General features: G+C 40.4%; 2 protein-coding genes across 2 annotated transcripts in view; one reads left to right on the top strand and one right to left on the bottom strand.

Moving 5' to 3' along the window:
* LOC143624665 (zinc finger BED domain-containing protein RICESLEEPER 2-like) overlaps positions 1-20,513 on the top strand; it is a 53,526-nt gene that overhangs the window by 26,276 nt on the left and 6,737 nt on the right. The window lies entirely within an intron of this gene.
* On the bottom strand, positions 14,656-15,837 carry LOC143624598 (senescence-specific cysteine protease SAG39-like). The gene is made up of 2 exons (XM_077095189.1): positions 15,352-15,837; positions 14,656-15,258 (listed from the first exon to the last, which is right to left on the bottom strand). Exons 1-2 carry the CDS (start codon positions 15,785-15,787, stop codon positions 14,666-14,668), a joined length of 1,029 nt encoding a protein of 342 aa, XP_076951304.1. The 5' UTR covers positions 15,788-15,837; the 3' UTR covers positions 14,656-14,665.

Below are 20,513 nucleotides of genomic sequence, written 5' to 3'. Positions count from 1 at the left end.
CCGAACCCTTTCCCCACCTACACTCACCATTGTGTGCCTTGCCACAGGTCTTGCATGACCTGTTCTCCCAAACTCTCGGCTGCTTGTTCTTAGGGTTCCACAGCTGGGTACCGGGTCGTTTAGCAGGAGCGACCCATTTCTTCTCTTTCTTCTCATCTCCCACCACCACATCATCCGCAACCAAGTCTGCATAAACCATTTCTGCGAGTTCGACAGCAGAATCGAAGGTAGTAGGTTTACTTGTTCTGACTAACATGCGAACTCTCTGTGGTAATCCCCTCACATAACACTTGATCCTTTTTGCCTCAGTGTTGACCATATCGGGCACCAACCTAGACATTCGATTGAACTCGGTGGTGTACTCACGATGTGTCATTGTCCCAGCTTTCAAGTTTAAGAATTTCATCTCCGCCCTTTCAACCTCGGCGTCAGCACAGAACTTCATCATCACTAACTCCTTCAGATCATCCCACTTCATCTCTTTGATCTCTTCACGGGTCTTCCTCTGCTCCACACTCTCCCACCAATACATAGCCTCATCTACGAATGACTGAGTAGCATAACCCACAGCTTGGTCGGGACGGCATTCGCTAATGCGGATAACCTTGTCCATAGCGGTTATCCATTGGAGAGTAGCGATTGCGTCTCCCAACCCGGTCAGCTTTGGCGGGTCGCACCCTTTGAAGGACTTATAGCTGCACCCACCTTGTCCCCTTCTCCTATCATCGACTTTCACAGACTTATCCCCACTCGAGGCCCCTCTTTCACCTTCCCCATCCTTCCTACCATCACCACCCGCCCCTTCAGCAGTTCGTTCACGGCTTCCAGCAGATCCTTCGGGATTCAGGTTCTTCACAGCAGCAACCACAGCCTGAACAATGGCTGCTTGAACTGCAGGGCTAAGTTGAACTTCCTCGTTGTTGTTCTGGTCTCCTCCAGCTGCGCTTCCTTCATCTTCGGTGTGGGAAGCTTCTTCTACCGAGGGTTGCCGGACAAGACGAGGCCTGCCACGACGTCCAGTGCGACCCCCAGCTTCAACAAATTCTCCAGCTCCAGCCATCAGTATTCTAAAGGGGAAAACACAAACATCATCACTCAAGGAACTATCTAGTACAAGGATAGTAAGGCTAACAGGTAATAACAGTGGCCAGTTGTGATTAGCTGATCACGTTACTTTCCGTGTCCTATACACTTCCCTTTATGAGTCTATTTGTGCTGGTTCTACTTAAGCAGTTTGTCAAATTAAACAATCAATTATTCCTATCCCTGCCGTTCACATATCTTTCCTTTCTCATTAACATATATCATTTAATCATACAATTTACCTTTACTGATCTTGCTTGAGCGACACATGGCATTCTTGGACTGGCATCTTCTTTCCTTTCTTACTTAAATCTCATTCTCTGTTCGAGTCTAAGCATGTAGGATGCTTAAATCTCTCGAACTTTGCTCTGATACCAACTTGTAAGGCCCCGTTACCGGTAACCCTACTTTCGTGTTGGATTTACTCATGAACACAGTTCTAAATATCAGAGTTAATTAAAAACTTTACGCGGAATATAAAACTTTCATAAAACATTACATATCAATTCATAATCATGTCTTAAAACATTCCTCTTGTCTTTCAAAATCAAAACATAACTTATAAAACATATCAGATCTTCAGATGCCAGGCTTTAGTCTTCTGCCATGTGTCCTCCACTCAAGCCAGCTGTCTCATCCTACTCACCTGCGTGCATACTAAAAGTCAGCTACGCTGAGTGAGTTCTAGTTAATCATACAACACCATGCAATACCTTATTACCTACATACGTACTTAACCTCATAACTTTCTTTCATACACACATAAGTACTCATACCTTCATTCTTACTACATACTTTCTTTCTTACTTACATACTTTCTTACTTTCTTACTTTCTTTTGTATTAACTTACTTTCATATCTTACGTTATAAAGAGCATTACGCCCTACATTCCTCGAGTATTATTAGGGCTCGGTACCCTCCTTCCTCGAGTATTATTAGGGCTCGGTACCCTCCTTCCTCGAGTATTATTAGGGCTCGGTGCCCTCTTTCCACGAGTATTATTAGGGCTCGGTTTCCCTCTTTCCTCGAATATTAGTAGGGTTCGGTTCCCTAGTTCTCGAATATTAGTAGGGTTCGATTCCCTCTTCGTTACCATACAACCATACATCATACCTCGAGTATTATTAGGGCTCGGTACCCTTTTCGTAACCATACAACCATCATTTCCTTCTTTTATTAACTTTATCACGTTCATACACATAAGCATACATATCATACTTACCTTAACTTAGCGTTACAACCTGACAGTACGTGCAATATCCGAAGATCGTTCACGTACCGTCAAGCCATCATTCATACATTTCACATTATTCACATAAGGCATACACTTATCTCTTAGGATAAGCGTATTAACAAACATATTGAGTATGCACACAGCCCCGAAAACGTAACACATAAATGGGGCTAGAAACTCACCTGGATCCTGTTACGCTCGCCGTTGATCGTAATTCCTTTCTTTAACTGGGCTCGGCTAACTGTATAATATTTACACATATCAATTAACTACTACTACTCGTTTTGTATTTCTATCTTTATATGACCCACAACGAACGGGGGTCCGGGGGCAGCGCCCCTGGCAGCGGGGTTCTAGGGGCGGCAGCCCCTAGCGGGGTCCAAGGGGCAGAGCCCCTGGCTGGGGTTAAGCTGCCAGGTCAGCTTGGAAAAATTTTATTTTCGATAACTGCCTTAACACATTTTCCATTAGGTTTTTAATTTATTTTCTAAGCGAACTTCACTTTAGGCGAAGTTAAACCTTAGGCGAACTTGGCTTCAGGCGAAGTTAAACCTTAGGCGAACTTGGCTTTTAGGCGAAGTTAAACCTTAGGCGAACTTGGCTTTTAGGCGAAGTTAAACCTCAGGCGAACTTGGCTTTTAGGCGAAGTTAAACCTCAGGCGAACTTGGCTTTTAGGCGAAGTTACCATTTAGGCGAACTTAGCTTTTCAGCGAAGTTGCCATCAGGCGAACTTAGCTTTTCAGCGAAGTTACCATTAGGCGAACTTAGCTTTTCAGCGAAGTTACCATTAGGCGAACTTAGCTTTTCAGCGAAGTTGCCATCTGGCGAACTTATCATCAGGCGAACTTGGCTTGCAGGCGAAGTTCATCAGGCGAACTTAGCTTGCAGGCGAAGTTCATCGCTTGAAGGCGAAGTTGCCCAGATGAAGGCGAAGTTGTCGCGCTGCAGATCTGTTTGCCCATAACTCCTTCGTTTCTTAGCCAAATAACTCGATTTTGGTACCCACGGAATCGTATGATCGGCGCCTACGAATCCCAACCATCAAATCGGCCTAAAATCGACGTTTTAGGGGTCCGATTTGGGCAGTTGGGTTTCGGGTCCGATTAACCCGTCAAATCCTAACCATTTTCAGTAATATTAGCTTTGCGGGATTAGTTCTTACCTTTCCAACTCAGATCTACCAGCAAAATCTCGGGTCTCGACTTCGGATCTCGGTCGGTTATGTGTGTGTTCTTGAGTGTGTAAAAGAGAAAGATGGAAATAAAATGATATTTTGGGCTTGGGATGGGTATTTATATCTCTCAAGCCCACGGACCCAAGGCCCATTCTCATTTAACCCATCTTACGTAATCTAAGCCCATGACCCGTTCCTTACTCGACATTAAATAACTAAAACGTGAAATCACTAAACATAACTTTCTTTTATTTATCATTATAAAAATTTTAGGATGTTACATAATGGTACCAACGGAACTGCGGAATAGGCCGAACAAAGCGGTTAATGATACACACATACAAATAAACAGCCAAGTAAACGTCCTCAACACATGGGATACTGCGCGACTAAAGTTCATAAACAAGTTTAAGACTCAAGTTTTGTATGAACACATGAACATCCCAAAGCATTTAAAATAAAAAGGGATTAGATACGAGATAACTCACATGATAAACGATGCGGTGATAGATAAAGCAAGAACCAACTTTTAAACAAGCAAGGTTAACCTATAATTAAAGATTATTGTTTTAATGATTTGTTTTAAGTCTTGATTATAAGTTAGCATAATTAATAAGTAAATTATAATATATATTACCGGAAAAGCAGGAAGAACAAGGAGGAAGACGGAGGCAGAGAGGAAGACGGCAGAGAGAGCAAGGGGCAAGAGAACAGGAGAGATTAAGTGTTTTGTGTGTGATGTGTTAGGAAAAATAATACTATTATTTATAGAGAAACCCTAGGAGACATAATCCCTAGAAAAGGGGAAAAGATCTCAAAAAGCAAAAGATATCAAAAAGCATAAGAATCCAAAAGCAAAAGATATCAAAAGATATGGCAGCTGCAGGGGGCAAGATAAAGCTGACAGGGAACAGTAACAGGCATGGGCGGTTCAGATAAAGGTACTGGTCAAGCATGGAAAAAGCAGATCTCAAAAGATAATGTCAGTCACTTTTTCTACCAACCAATGGGGGTTGGTACGCATGCTGCGCCGAAAGTAACTATTCAGACATTAGATAGGTTAGGTCAACAGCACAGAGGATAAGACAACACAAAGCATACAGGCTGGAATAAACAGAAGATACAAGGGTTAAGCGCGGGAAGGCTGAGTGCGCGAGCGCGAAGGCTGGCACAACATTCCTTAGCGCACTGCGGGAAGAATCACAAATCCTTAGCGTGCTGCGTGAAGAACAAGAATTCTAAGCGCATCGCGGGAAGAACATACATTCTTAGCGCATTGCGGGAAGAACATGCATTCTTAGCGCGCTGCGAGAAGAGTTCTCTTCACGCATCGCAGGAACAAGATGTCTTCACGCAGGCTTCCATGTAAGGAGTCTGGCGCGTGGAGCTGCAGACATCCTTAGGCGGGAAGAACCAAAGGACAAGCAAAGAGGAGGGAAACAAGGCGTAAGGGTGGGACGGCGACAAGAGGGAAAAGAAGGCGGAAAGAGAGAAGGAAGAGGGACGGGACGGCGGAAAGAAAGAGAGAGAAAGAGGCGGGAAGGAAAATATATATTATTATTAAAAGTAAAATATAAGTATAAATATTAAATAATAAAAGAGAGATCGGGTCAGAGAAACGGGTACCTGGGTCGGGTCGGATCGGGGCAGATGTCACAGCAACTTCATTCACCTTCTCCACCACCGGATGCGGGAAGGCAGCATACTGGTTCACTGCTTGGTCATAAGCAGCTTCAGTATCCACATTATACAAAGGGAAGTTGGAAGGCGGGACGCCTTTCTCAACGAACCCTAGACCAAGCAGGAAGCCGGCCCGTTCCCCATCCTCGTGAGAAGCGTTGAGGGCTGCGCTCATAGCATCGTTGTAAGATGTCTCTGAGAAGACCCGATGCACAACCTACATAAGAAAATATACAAGTGTCAACACCCCTTCTATTTACAAAGAAGAGCGTAAAGACAGGAAAGTTTACCTGAGACAACGCTTCTCGAAGAAGCCATTCCTTGGCAGCCAGAGCTTCTTGGAGGGCAGCTTGAGCTTCGTTACGGGCGCGTTCGGCTTCACTCTTGTTAAGGTTGGCAAGCAACACTTCTTTAGCCGCAGCCTCTTCGACGCCCTTTAGCTTCCGCTCAGTATGGTCAAGCACCCCCCTCTGGTCCAAGATCTCCTGGAGCTTTTTGGCGTCTTCCATCGCCAAGGCATCATGAGCCTGCTGGAGAGCCTCTAATTTGGCTTTAAGTTCTTCATTCTCCACGCGCAGAGGCTCAGCAACAGCTTCAGCCTTGGTGGCCCTCTCGGTTGCGTTCCTCGCAGTTTCCTTAGCCACCCGAAGCTGTTCATTAACAGCTTGGGCAGCCTTGGAACGGGCCTCGAGTCGAGCCTGAACTTCAACCTCGAGGGCCTTGAAGGCCTTCTCCTTCTCCGCAGCCACTGCGGCAAGTTTTTGGTTCTCCTCCCGGACAGCCCGCGCCTGAGCTACTTCCTTGAGGCGAGCTGCTTTTAACTTGTCGTTTTCACGACAAAGCAGCTCGACGCGCGGCTGCATCCGGGCCAGGAGAACCCGAAGCTCATTGGTTAGTCTACCCTCCTGGAAGCTAGCCATGGCTTCCCCCAACGCACCACTGGGAGCAGCGTGACGAGCCCATTCCACGCACTCCACAGGGGTGCGAAGGGTTGTTCCTCGGCGAATGTTCCATCGTGGAACATACACTTCATTGGAATCCGACACTGCAAAAAACACAAAGCAGTTAGGAAAAGATGATAAAATATATATGTATAAAATGGGCCAGAAGAACCCTACGCACCTGTAGGGTCAATAACAGGCCGATAGCCGCCGAACCCATCACCTGAACCCAAAGGAAATCCATCCAAGAGGTCAGGCAGATTGGAAGGTGGCAAAGATTGGCGGAAAGCCCCATGCGTACCTGAGGGACCGGCCGTCGTTGCCGATGGCGAGGGCATGGTAGCAGCCGCCGTGGTCGCTGCCGCGGAATCCGCAGCAATGGTAACCGCCGGCTCGGTGAATGATGCTGTAAAAATCGCACTCACAGCCGGCGGTGACGTCATCTCGGCTGGAACAGTCGGCTCAAAGGAGTGAGCAACTGATCCAGCGGAAGCAGGCGCAGGCGCCTGGGTCGACGCCTCAGGTAGGCTGACCAAGCCTACCGTCATTGGCGGAGAGGTACTACTCGGCCCTTCACCCTGGAATGCGCCAACATCCACGCCTGCGTAAAGAAGAAAAGTGTTAAAAGACTAAGGATTAAGCTATGAAGATAAAAGCTAAAAGAAAGTTGTACTTACGGGTTTTCTTGAGCCTAAAGGTACGGAGAGGCGGGGACGGACCCGATGGAGCCGGCCTCTTTGCGCCGGTCACCGTCGTCTTCTTTGGCTCTCCGGAGGTGACAGTCGCAACCTCCGGAGCTGTGGTCTTACCACCACCGGGATTCCCCGCCACCTCTTCGCTCTCGGTCTCCGACTCAGACCGAGGCGCTGGATCGGCAGTGGAGGCCTTCTCCTTCCCCTTCCCGCCGGCAGCCTTCTTCTTCCGCACCAACGGAGGACCATCTGCGGATTCCTCATCAGAACATACGATTAGAGGAATTCCAGCAGAGGTTTCAGCATTGAGGGGTCGAGGGGCGAAGAGCGCCTTACCTGGCCGACGGGCGCTAAGGATCTCATGGCCTAGCGGATAGACCTCCACGAACCGATCCGCCGTTTGATCTAGGATGGGCAACTCGTTCTCATCTAGAGCGCGAGTACCCATCCGTGCGGGACCATCAGCCTCCCGCGGGTTCAGGAGCGACTACAAGTCGTTCCCCTCTGAAATAAACAAGAAAAAGTTAGACGAAATTCAAAATCAACAAAAGGGAAAAAGACATACCGTAAGGAACAGAGTTCGAACCGTATTCGAGGACGATCGGAATCTTGCGCGCATCAGCCTCCTTCCACACCCGGCTCATCCCCAGCATCACCATCCCGGACTCCGCAAACCGGTAAACCGGAGATTGGACCCGAGATATCTTGGCAAACCATTCCGCCTCCTGGTAGCTGGAGGCGTGAAGGCTGGGAAGTGCCTGCCCGTTCTTGAATTTCATGGCAATGGGGATGGCGCGGGCGGATATGAAGAAAAACTCCCTCTTCCACGCGCGAAGACTGCGCTCGGTCGCACAGATCTTTAAACCCTTAATCCGGGTTGTCAACGTGTACCACCCCTGGATGCACCTCCAAGTGTAGAAGGTCATCAGGCGGTCAACATAGGGCTCAACGCCCAGTATCCGGCACACCCACTCAAAATGGCGAATCTTGGCGATCGCCATGGGGTGCAACTCGGTCAAATGAACACCATGCCTCTCAAGGACACGGTAAACAAACTTTGTCAATGGGAACCTAAGATTCCCATAGACAAAGAATGCTGCATAAACCCCGATCTTGCCTCGGGGGGCATCGTACACGGTCTGATGGGGTTCAGGAAACTCAGGCTCGAGAGACTCGAGCATGAACTTCCTGACAACATACCGGTACAGATCGCCAGGCAGAGCACACTGGCACTCGCCAGCAGTACTCTTGTCGTCAGCTGTAGAATCGATATCACGAGACATCTTGTAAAAGAAGAAAACGATTTCAGGAGAATGCTTGCCTGAAAAGGATAAGTATTCGCCGGAAATCGCAAAGAAGATGAAGAGAAGAGTGAAAGTGTGGATTACAAATAACCCTCTCCCCCTTTATATACTAATCGCAATTAATGCGATGAAATTAATGCGGAAGAGAGAGAAAACGAAGGTGCAATGAAACCACGACACGTGGCAAAAAGCAAGCTGGCAACAGCTGTTGACAGGACGCATACCATTAATTTCGCGGCCACGCGCCCGAAAAATCGCGCCCACGCGCCTGAAAAAGCGTCTGGAATGACCATGTACTGTCACGTCACCATAACTTCCTGCACGTCCTGACACAGTCAGAAGAAACCGTCGCACGACGTTTCAGATGTTTGGACTGTTCCTATCTTTCCACCAACTCTTCGAATTTCAAAATTCAAAATTCAAAAAGATTCAAGTGAGCGAGAAAATACCCCTTACCTTGGCAACCAAGTAACCGTAAGACGGACGCGGGTACAGTGTTAAGGCAAAACCCTTCACATACCTAGCACCCGCAGGGAATTGAAGCCAAGAATAAACTTGGCAACCAAGTAACCGTCAGACGGATGCGGGTACAGTGTCAAGGCAAAACCCTTCACATACCGAGCACCCGCAGGGAATTGAAGCCAAGAATACCTTGGAAGTAAAGTAACCGTAAGACGAGTGCGGGTACAGTGTCAAGGCAAAACCCTTCACGTACTTAGCACTCTGCAGGGAATTCAAACCAAGAAGGATCTTCTGGGCCATGCTTGCGGAAACGTGAATAACATTCCCACACGACGGGAACGTCGAGAACTATATTGTTTGAAACTCCAAGATGGAATTGGTGGTTTTAGCATAAATGATCACTATGTCGAAAACCACCAAAACCCCATGGAGAATCCACACAATTGAGACTCAACGCTCCCGACGCGCGAGGAGGTTACAAACCTACCCGCTTCACACCCAAAGATCAAGCAGAAAAGTCGGGAATTTCTGCGTGACATCAGGAAAACCGCGGGATTAATCACCACGGAAAACCGAAAAACTATACCCTTTTCAAAACCCCTTGCTAAGTCCAAAAGTTCACCTCACTTTATTAAACATTCATGAGAAGAACATTGGACTGGGGGGACTTGAATAGGTAGGTCCCAGCAGAGCCCAGTTGGACCCGCAAGACTCACCTTGAACAGGGACGTCTGCGCAATGACCAACTGCTCCAGGAGGACACACCATGCTCAAAGAACCTTACGCGCAGTACGCCAGCTGTACCCGCAGGGAAAGCCTCCCAATGGTGAAGTACCCCGCCTGTTCCCGCAGCTGCGGATACAAGCCATCAGGGAAGGCTACCCGCACTAACAGCAAGGTTACACGCACAAGGCATTCGTTACTTCAGTAGTCACATGAAGGAATGAGCAAGGCGGGAACACTCCCGCCTAAATGAGCCAGTCCGTATGCTTCTGGAAGGTCTTTCGTACTATACCTACTAAGGTATGGGCGGAACAGACAGTTTGACCAGAGCAGCCCATGAACTAATCACAGGGTGACAGCTCACCGACAACAATACGAGGAGGAGCACCCTCTAGTACTGTTTGTCACTATTAGCCGCTGCCTACTCACCAACCCTTACGATGGGACGTACGCAGCCTACAGTTGGTGGAACAGTGCGTAGCCGGCAGTAAAAGGAACAGTATACAGCCGACCTTATTACTATTGGCCGTAACCTATCCACCAACCAGCATGGCCTGTGCGTAATCCACTGTTGGTAGAACAGGAATACTATTCAGCCGGCTGTACCTGCTTGGAAACCTACCTTCGGCTATAAATACTCCAACACCTTGGAATGGTAAGGACATCATCTGTTATCTCAATCTTATCTAGCAATCTCTTAATATACACTTATATTCAGAGCAATCTAGTCTGATTCTCACGCCGGAGGGTGGTCACAAGGAGGAACCCCCCCCCTTCTCAGTGACGAGCTTACGGTGTCTGTTTTGCAGGTCCCCTGAAGAACAACCTTCTCTGCTGGACCTCATTTGTGGGAAACATTACTTAACCCCCAGATTATCTATAATCTGCCTGTGGGTTCACTTAGTGTTTCTTCAATTGCCCTTGCTGTTTCGAGCAAATGTCGATGTTTTTGCTCAACCACTCCGTTTTGTTGCGGAGTGTGTGGACATGTGGTTTCAAGCAATATTCCCTGTTCGGTGTAGAAATCCATCATTCGATTCGAGGTGAACTCCCCTCCATTGTCACATCGGACCCTTTTTATATTTTTATCAAACTAAGTTTCGATCATTTTGTGAAAGCCAATTAAACGATCACTCGCCTCTGATTTATGTTTTAAGAGAAAAACCCAAACCGATCGACTAAAATCATCAACTATAGTCAAAAAATAGTTTGCTCGTGTTAGCGAAGGTGTTCGATATCTCCCCCATATGTCACAATGTAAAAGTTCAAAGCATTCTGTTGTTTTAATGTGACTATCAAGAAAAGACAACCTGGTAAATTTTGCTTTCACACAAGAATCACAAGTATCACCGTTGGTCTTAAAAGAAAAGAAGTCAAAACTTGAAAGCTTACTATGTGAGGCGTGCCCCAAACGCTTGTGCCATACTTCACCCGTAACTGCCATAGCCGTTCTTTTTCCCATCACCGTCTTCATCCGATATAGACCTTGTTGGCGTTTACCCGTCCCAATCAAATTCCTCGAATTCAAGTCATGCATAACAAAAAAATCCGGGAAGAATGTTACGGCACATTGAAGGTCGTTCGTTAATCGACCAACAGACAAGATATTAGAAGTAAAATCAGGAACATATAAAACGTCTCGGATTTTGGTTCCATCAGGCAAGGTGCACGCTCCATTTCCCTTGACCGGTATAGAGTCACCGTTTGGTATCGTCACCTGTAACTCTTGTGATGATTCGATGTTGCCATGAAATAAATTGACATTGTGCGTTATATGTTCGGTGCAACCCGAGTCTACAACCCATTGATTACCTTCATCAAATCTAAATGCCATGTTTGCCATTGGTTGAGTAACTTCTAAATTTGGTGAGTTATTCACAGTAAACATGTTTAGGAACTGATTGTATTGGTTATTCAACGGGCTTTGCTCGCTTTCAATATGCTTGCTGGTCGTTAGGCTTTTCTTTGGGATGGTCTTATACTGTGCACCAATAGTTCCATCATGCCTTATGAAGGCTTGAAACGCAGCGGTTTTTGTATTATTCTTTCCTGTAAACACACCCCTTTGTTGCTCATCTTTTGCCATAAGGTGATACGCCTCAACCGAGACAGGAGTCGGTTTCATGGATAGGACCTGGGTATGGAGATGTGAGGTCGGAGGTTTCGTTACTGGTTTTAGATAAAGAGTTGTTCTTGTCACCAGCCAAGGTAAAACAACTGTAGGCAGATTAGGGTTTTGTGGTTTTTGGTCAAGCGGTTCGAGACCACTCTGATACCATAAAAGTTTTGAACAGAACTTTTAATAATGATATTCTGAAGATACAATACATTTATGTTTTTATATGAAATCATGATCTAGGAGAATAATGAAAATGACAAAAACAGAAATTACAATAATATGGAAATAACAATAAAATGAATGTAGAAAATTATTCTCTTCCTATATAAACAACTACTGTTTTTGTTTATAATAATAATAATAAAAGATAGTTATGACATAATAATATGAAACTACCCGACCTACGAATGGCTATAAAACTATCAATGTTATATTTTTATGAAATCAGTTCGTATAATACACAGGTTTCAAACCTAGTGGTATAATGTATAAAATGATTAAAATGGCCCATTTGACAAAACCAATTCATTGACTACCCCCCAAACTAAAAATACACAGAATAGCCCTTTTCTAAAATCTAAACAATAGGGTCCATCACAATAGAACTAACACCAGACAAATCTATCTAACACCCTTTCGTTTTTGAACCAATCACATCTTGACACGTACACACTTAAATAGTCGGCCCGACCATATTTAAAAAACGACCCTTTATTAAATAGTCCATCCGACGGTTTAATAGGCGGTCGGCCAACGGATTATTTCGTCGGCCCTTCATATCTATTATGTCGGGCCTTCATATCTACTCCGTCGACCAACATTTCTATTTTGACGGCCTTCACATCTATTCCGTCGGGCATTCATATCTATTCTGACGGACCTTCATATCTATTCAGTCAACCAACAGGCCTTGATTTCTATTTATTCGGGGTATTCATATCTTTATGTTTAAATTTGTTATATAATTAATAATATAAAAACAAAGAATCCAAATAATCGAAACATTAATTTATGTTTAGTGAAAATTTTAATGGTTAAGGGTAATAAGTAATAACCCATAAATTTGGTGGATCGTAAAATTAAAAAAGGTATATATTTGGGTGGTTTGTAACTATACGCAAAACCTCAACATGGGTACATTCACGCCTATTGTTTGACAGTATTTGTTTTCCGCCATTGTCTTGATTTCTGCTTCATTCCATATCGTGTAGACGTTTGTGAGAATGTTGTTGTAAATACCTAAATATGTCTACGTTTTTGTTCCTAATTCACGCTACTTCGAGGAAAGTTGACACCATGCTGTTGAAGAAGCAAATGAAACCGAGAGGTAACCTAGTCCCAAACGTTATTGATTATTAAACAATTAATTGTCGTTGTTGGTGGTTGTTGTAAACCTTTATTATTAACATAAATTGAAATAGTTGTGACGAATATTTTCAAACTTATATTAAGCCACGTAATTCACATATTATAAAATGTCAACATTAACGTAAATTGAAATAATATTACATAACAATGTTACAAACAACCTTACATCAAATCTATTTCTAATCTAACTGAAAAAAGTAGGGTAATCGATGGTTGAAGTGGGTGGTAGAAGTGAGAATGCACAAGGATCCCATCTCGTCTGACCCCTCTCCACATTGAGGGCAATCTTGCTCCTTGTAAACCGCCGCGGGGGGGGGGGGGGGTGATTAAACCCCCATTCCGAGTTTACCTATTCTCGTTGCCAAATCAGGAGGCCTTCCTTCAAAAAATCGTGTATGAATCATGAAAATATGTGGCTTAACCATGTCTTTGTATAACAAGTAGATTGAAAGGTAAGGATTTTTTTTTGTATAACAAGATACTCCACTTATAGTGACTAGGTAAAGGTAAATTAGGAGATCACTCATATTAGCTGTAGCCGGCGGATTAAATATGAGGCTGACGAAATAGATTTGTTTGCCGACGGAGTAGATCTGTTGGCCGACAATTCTAAAAGGGTGGAAATTAGAAATCTAAAATAGAGGCCCGGCGAAATAGATATGAAGGGGCGACGGAATAGATCCATTGGCCGGCCGTTTAAAGGTTTTTAAATAGTCAGACCGACTGCTTAATAAATGATCGGCGCCAAAACTAAACGATCGATTTTTTTTAAAATAATTGGACCCCGTGTTTAAGTGTATACGTGTCAAGATGTGATTGGTTAAAAGGTGTCAGATATATCTGTGGGTAACTGGTCTATTATGATGGATGTTAGCATTTAGAAAATGACCATTTTGAGTCATTTTTTTTAGTTTGGGGCTCGTCGAGGAATTCATTTGGTCAAACGGACCATTTTAGTCATTTTCACCGAAATAAATATGCGTTGAACTAGGCTCATTGGACCGGAACATGAGCCCAGTTGAAAACATATGGCATCAAATATTTTTGGTATGATCAACATTACATTATTATGCGTTGAAGGCAGACCATAGAAGTTCTCACGTATTTTTCAAAATTTATATTTTTTCATTTATTTAATCACGTGATAAGGTGATTTTTGGTTTTATGGCCACAAAATAGGGAAAATCATCAACCAACCTAGACTGTTTAGTGAGTTTGGATTTGAGGAAAACGAACCGTGACATATAAGCACCAGTCATGTAGCTTGTAATGGGACACGGTGAGTTTAATGGGGAGTATCGGCCACGATTTGGATAATGGTATTTGAGGTTGCCATGTTGGAGATGGGCAACGTTTTTGTCCAAGTGTAACCGGAAGGATCGGGCTTGTGGAGCAACGAGCTCTGATACTATATAATGGGATAAAGTAAATAGTCTAATTGATTATCTTCGATGAATTGTAAGTTTGTAACCCTTTATGAAGCCACTTCAAAGTACATAGAAATGAGAGAATACATGAATAATTACCACAAACCCCTGAACTTACCTATAAATGAGATTTGAATATTAACTATAGAGGCGACTTATCCTTAATATGATTTACATACAAGTACACCAAGTTTTAATAACAATCTAAATACTCTGACATAATTGGAAACATAAACATGATGATAAAAAGAAACAATTTACATATATTAAATATCAAATAATATATATGTCCTAGTTTTGATCGTATAATTCATGACACAGTTGGATAAAAAGCCATCATAGTAATACCACAGTTGATAATATTTCACAACTGAAAACATATGTATATGATGATGAAAATGGACAAGTTACATGAATTCAACATCTTGTGTACATGTGTGATTATATTTACAAGTATCAAGCCGTTGGATAAGAAGCCATCATAGCAATACCACACAGCCCTTCCTTAGCTTCAACATCTCTCTGCATCCTAATGTAACCTTCTTCACCCCAAACCGTACCCCATGAGTTCTTCACCAGCCAGTATTTGATGCCCTCATCAGTGGTTCCATACCCAACAGCTGTGACCCCATGGTCCAATTCAGTACCGCAACTTCCGGTAAAAACACCACTTGAGTAAAACTGGAAGTCAGACTCCCCGGCATCAATGGCAACCGAAACAGGCTGCATAGCCACAGCCTTCAGGAGTGCCGACTCACTGTTGACGGGCACATCCTCATGTCCGGTGATCTTGGCAGCAGCAACCCCTTCTTTCTTTGTATTGCAAGTGGCATCTAGTGCTTTGTAAGGATACGCAGCCTCCGTGTTGATCCCATTGTTTTTAACAATAAAATCAAACCCGTCATCCATGTATCCGCCTTCACACCCTTGGTCTTCACCACTCCTGTCACAATCCATAAGTTCTTGCTCAGATAGTGAAATCAGTTTACCCGTGGTTATTCCTGTAATTCCTTCGGTAGCGGCGATTGTTGAAAATGCCCAACAACTACCTGTTAATTTTAAAGCAAATAATAATAATATATATATAAAAAGACAGTATAACAAAGAAAATGCTTCAAATTTGGAATTTGTTAATGGCTTACCGCATTGACCTTGATCTTTGACCGGGGTAACGGCTCCTTTCTTTCTCCAGTCAATGCTAGATGGAACCGCGGTCACGTTTCCATATCTGAACGGGGTGGTTTGACCCGATCTTGGTGTAGATGGAAACTTGAACCCGTTACGAGTAGCCTTAAACTCCTGACTTGTTTGGTCTGCAAATTCATTAACACTCAGCTTGTACGCACGGTTGCCAGCAATGTTGAACGCTTCAATGTACGCTACATTGTTCTTGAATATCTTGAAACGTGTTTCTTTCTCCAAATCATCTTTATAGACACGCCCAGAATGAGCCATCCATTGTTCATGCCTTTGTATCATATTCTCATCGTTTAGTGTTCGAGATGTGACCTGCCCTCCCCACATACTAAAAACAAACAGTGCTGCTACTATGATTAATGTATTGTACGACAAACCCATGTTTTTTTCCCGCTGAGAAGAGTACAGTGATTCTTAATAACTTGGTATATGTGGAGGTACTCTCCAAATTAGGAATGTGTTCTATTTATAGAGAATGAATATGTAGAAAATGTTGAGGCTTGATTAATTAAGTAGATCACTACGTGGTTGGCATGGCAAGACAATTTCTTTCAAAAAAGCTGAAGCCTGATTTGTTTTTTCTTCCTTTTTGTTGTCATTATCATATAGTTTTCTCAATGTTCTTATGACGATAATTATTTGATTGTTATATTGTTTTTGAAGTATCTTTTGTCTTTACATCCTGATTTATAGCTACAATTTTCATTTAATTTGTTTTACACTTAACTTAATATATATGAAATCACCTTCTTTTTTTTTTGGCAATAAAATAGAGCATTCCCAATAGCTCTTTTATAAATAAATTAGTGTTTTCTCTATATTTTATTGACTATTGAGCAGATGAGAGGGAAAAAATTACTGTTTTTGGGAAAAACTAGTTTTAGATCCCGTGTAACACACGAGATCATCCAAATAATAAAGTTATAAATAAAACAAATAAGCACATATTGTATATGAAAAAATGATTACATCTATACTTATATCTATATTATGTGTACAAAAATTGATTTTATTTATATTAGAAATTTTTTTTAAATAAACTTAATAATAATAATAATAATAAAGCAGGTGCAAAAACATACCTGAGAACGGTCCATCTATTGAAAATTTGATTCTCAGTATCATATATATATATATATATAATTGAGAGAATTTTGATTATGAACCAATTTAAAAAAAGACTTTTCATACAATAATAGTTCTAAGCTACAACATGAAAATGATTTTTATAATTTTGAGGGGGCTTCTCGACTTTGCCATAATGATAACACATAAAAATAACTTGTTAACTTGTTCAATTTTGTGAATGTTGTGTTTCACTTGAGCATAATTTTGTATAACATGTTTCACACAGTACATTTTAATTACCATTAAAGGAAAAGTCAATGTTGACGCAAATGTTTCAAATTTGATAAAAGTTAGAAGCATTGATAGATCTGGAGGTAGCATGTCGCAAGTGTTCTCCGTCTTTTCTTAAATTTTAATAGTTGTGGGAAAAATAGTCAATCAGCCAAATCTCGAATCTTTTCATTATTTCGAAAAATATCATTTAAAAAAATTCGAAACCTAAATCACGTTTAAAAATTCTAACTTTCATTTTTTTGACATTTTCAAGTCAAAACTTTGAACCCGTAACAAATTTGATGATAAATCTACTTGCATTCTCGACTTTTAAAAATATTCATATGACCCATTTTTGACCTGCAACAAATTTTGAGTTAAATGTAATTAACTTGTACCACACAATTTATTTACCAACTTTTGACCCGTAACAATCAAATTTAAGTCTCACAAAAAACCTGAACAATCATTGATAAAAAAGACTGAGAAACCGACTATGATAAACTTTATTATATATGAAAGTAAATGGTATATATTATTATATTTTAACATATATATAGTTTAGTAAAATTAACTAAAAAATAAATAGATAGATTTAAAGCATATGTTTATAAATTATAAGAATATTTATTTTTATATAAATGTATATTATATATAATAAAATAGAGTCAAAGGAAAGTAAATAATTTAATAATGTTATATATATATATATATAAAATAAATGGAGTGCAAAAGGAAAGTGAATAATTATTGATTTATGACATAATTATTAGTTTGGAGGGAAAAAAATTATGAGGCTTAACCACAAACTGACACGTGTTCACAGTTATTTTACTTTATTAGAATATGTAGATTGGAGAAACACTTTTATATTTTATAGTTATTTAATACTTTTTTTAAAGTAGTTGTAAATGAGTGAGAGAAAAAAGAAAATCAAATGTGTAAAAAATATTATTTTATTAAAAAAAGGAGAAATAGTAATTTTTAATATGATTATATAAATATAGAGAGAAAGAATCTACTGAATGCTATAAAGATATGAAGTGATTTGAATGATAAAGAATACAATTTTTTGTTAGGACATGCATATATTAAATTATTTTAAGGTATTAAGTTAGTGTTTTTATTTATTACAATTAAATATACTATATTATAACTAGAGTATTTTAATTTACTTTTTTTAGCCGTGATCTATTACTCTTGTGGGAAATTTTATTGTTAAAAAAATATACATATTTTTATGGGGTGAGCCATTGTATAATAATACTTTATCGAATGATAGATACACAAGTTTTTAGAGCGTTGACTTCTATTTAAATCAATCACATGGTTGCATAAACGTCAATAACTTAAATCTAATTTCCAATCTAACTCGTCAATTACAATCAAGCAATCGAAAGAACAAATATGAGATATGAGTATTAAGCAAAATGTTTCGAAATCTATCCCTAAAATGTTCACCTGCAAACTAACATCAAACACAATCGGTCAAAAATTTTACAATTAAACACACAATTTCAGTTTGTTCTTTAATTCGCCTTATCATGTTAATCTTAGGCTCTAATTTTACTCGTTTTAATCAATTGTTGAAGTAGATGCCGACAGAAGTCAGGCGCTTGATTTGAGTAGATGTTATTTTGGGTGTTGAACTTGAACAATTGGAATTCATACTATGTTAAAAAAAACAAAATCAATTAAACGTTCAAAACAAAATCAGTTACGCACAAAACAAAATTTGGTTGTTGATCAGCTTGAATGTTCAAATCGAAATCAATTACGGGTTCAAAACATAATCAATTAAACGTTCAAAACAAAATTTGGGTGTTGAACTTGAACAACTATGTAACATCTATGGATTTTTCTTGCAAAAACGCTTTTTTTTTGTGCTCGTATTTACTAAAGTTCTCGTATTAATTTTATCGTCTACATTTATTAGTATTGAATTATGTGTCATTTATTGAATAACATTATCTTTATATGCGTAATTATATGATCTTATGTTCATTTCATCATAACCGTGTTTAATCATTAATATAACACATTGAACCGGAATGCCTAGATTAATATTTTATAACATGTAACAAAATGTTTTGTTATTATTAATTTTATCCTAAGCATTTAAATTAATCAGTTTTATCTCTATCTAAATCATATTCAAACCTCAACGTTCCCCTCATTCTCATATTTTTTTTCACCAAATCTCATTCTCTCTAAGCATAATCAAGTAAGTTTTACATGTTTTCTTAGTTGTTCTTTATATATTTTTGATTTTGATCTTGTTCTTTTGAATTTCTTTTAGTTTGTTCCTATGTTCTTGAGTTTTCTTTTGAATCTTCATAATTGTTCATATACTCTCACCATGATCATCATAAATTGTTAATAAAACCCTTACTTTTTGCTCTAAAAGATTATGATGATCATGTTATTCCAAGAAATCATAATTGTTTTCTCATAATCTTGGATCAAATTATAATTTTTCCATGAACAACTATGAATATTCTTATGATCTTCCAAAAAACTCATAAAGTTATCATAACTTAAAATTATATTTACATAATTGGTCCTTATACTTTCATAAATGTTAATAAATATCCTAAACTATAATATTTACACTTTGAATCCTACACTTTCTTAAATGCCAATAAACACCCAAACTATATGATATTACACTTTTAACCTCGTACTTTATTATTTATGAAAACCATTCAAAAACATTTTGAGTTAGTATACAAATAGAGTATAAACCGGTTATGTATGTATCTGACAAGCAAACGGTTCTGTCTAAGGCAAGAGTGGCGTAAATAATCCCATTGGACCCTTGGCTCTTACCTGGGAATCAACTTGCTGGAGGTCATGCTCTTGGTTTAGAACATTCTAGTATGCGACACTCTAACTAATTTAAAAATCAAACTTAATCTAGGGCATCCCGTAACCGGTTCAACAAACTCTTGCTCGTGTTCGTGTTCATCCGTCAAGCAAGGTGAGTTCATAGCCCCTTTTCATGCTTTTAAACGTTTTATACTTCGGGGTGGAAACATGCAACTTATTTACTCTATGTTTTATACATGCTATTTGATTCAAGATTTATTTCATTATATTCGTTATGTGTAATCATTACAAGTGTATACTTAATCGCATGTACAACTATTAACTTGTTAAGCCCGTGGTAGTATGATGATAGATCTATTGGTCCGACCCGCCCACTCAGGCCTCGGGTAGAGGCCTGTGTGTTCAGAATCCGACGATCGTTAAACATTAAACATAATAGTCTAATCGTGGATTAGAAGACTCGCTAAACGTGTCAGAGGTTTGGTTGTAATCACTAAAGTATACAAAGTAACTTAACACATATGGAATATTTTCAACATAAAACTTATTTTTTTCAAAACCTATGTTCTCACCAACTATTTTTAGTTGACACTCTCGCATGTTTTTCAAGTGATGGAAATTAAGTTATGAAGATTCTTGAAGTTTCATATAGGGCATGAGTCAGACTTAGAAGTTGAATGAATAAAGTGCTATGTCATATTTTCTATTTGGATTATATTTGAATAATTCGTTGGTTTCTTTTAATAGGAGTTTTACGTTTAATGCCATGTGCATGATTTCAATCTACGCACGCCCCGGCGTTTCCGCCTTCGGCCGGGGGGGGGGGGGGTGTGACAAACTAGAACAAAATTTGGGTGTTGAACTTGAACGTGCTAAACAAAATCAATTACGTTCAAAACAAAATCAATTGAACATTCATAACAAAATCAATTACGAG

This window comes from Bidens hawaiensis, unplaced genomic scaffold (genome assembly GCF_021521415.1).
Source record: "Bidens hawaiensis isolate Kalapana, Puna unplaced genomic scaffold, B.hawaiensis_p1.1 tig00003902_1, whole genome shotgun sequence".
Classification (NCBI taxonomy): Eukaryota; Viridiplantae; Streptophyta; class Magnoliopsida; order Asterales; family Asteraceae; genus Bidens; species Bidens hawaiensis.
This window is presented reverse-complemented; position numbering and strand designations above follow the sequence as displayed.

Coding starts and splice junctions, on each gene's coding strand:
- LOC143624598 (XM_077095189.1), bottom strand. CDS start 15,787: ATGGGTTTGTCGTACAATACATTAATCATAGTAGCAGCACTGTTTGTT. Junction 15,259..15,351: donor CAAAGATCAAGGTCAATGCG/GTAAGCCATTAA, acceptor TAAAATTAACAG/GTAGTTGTTGGGCATTTTCA.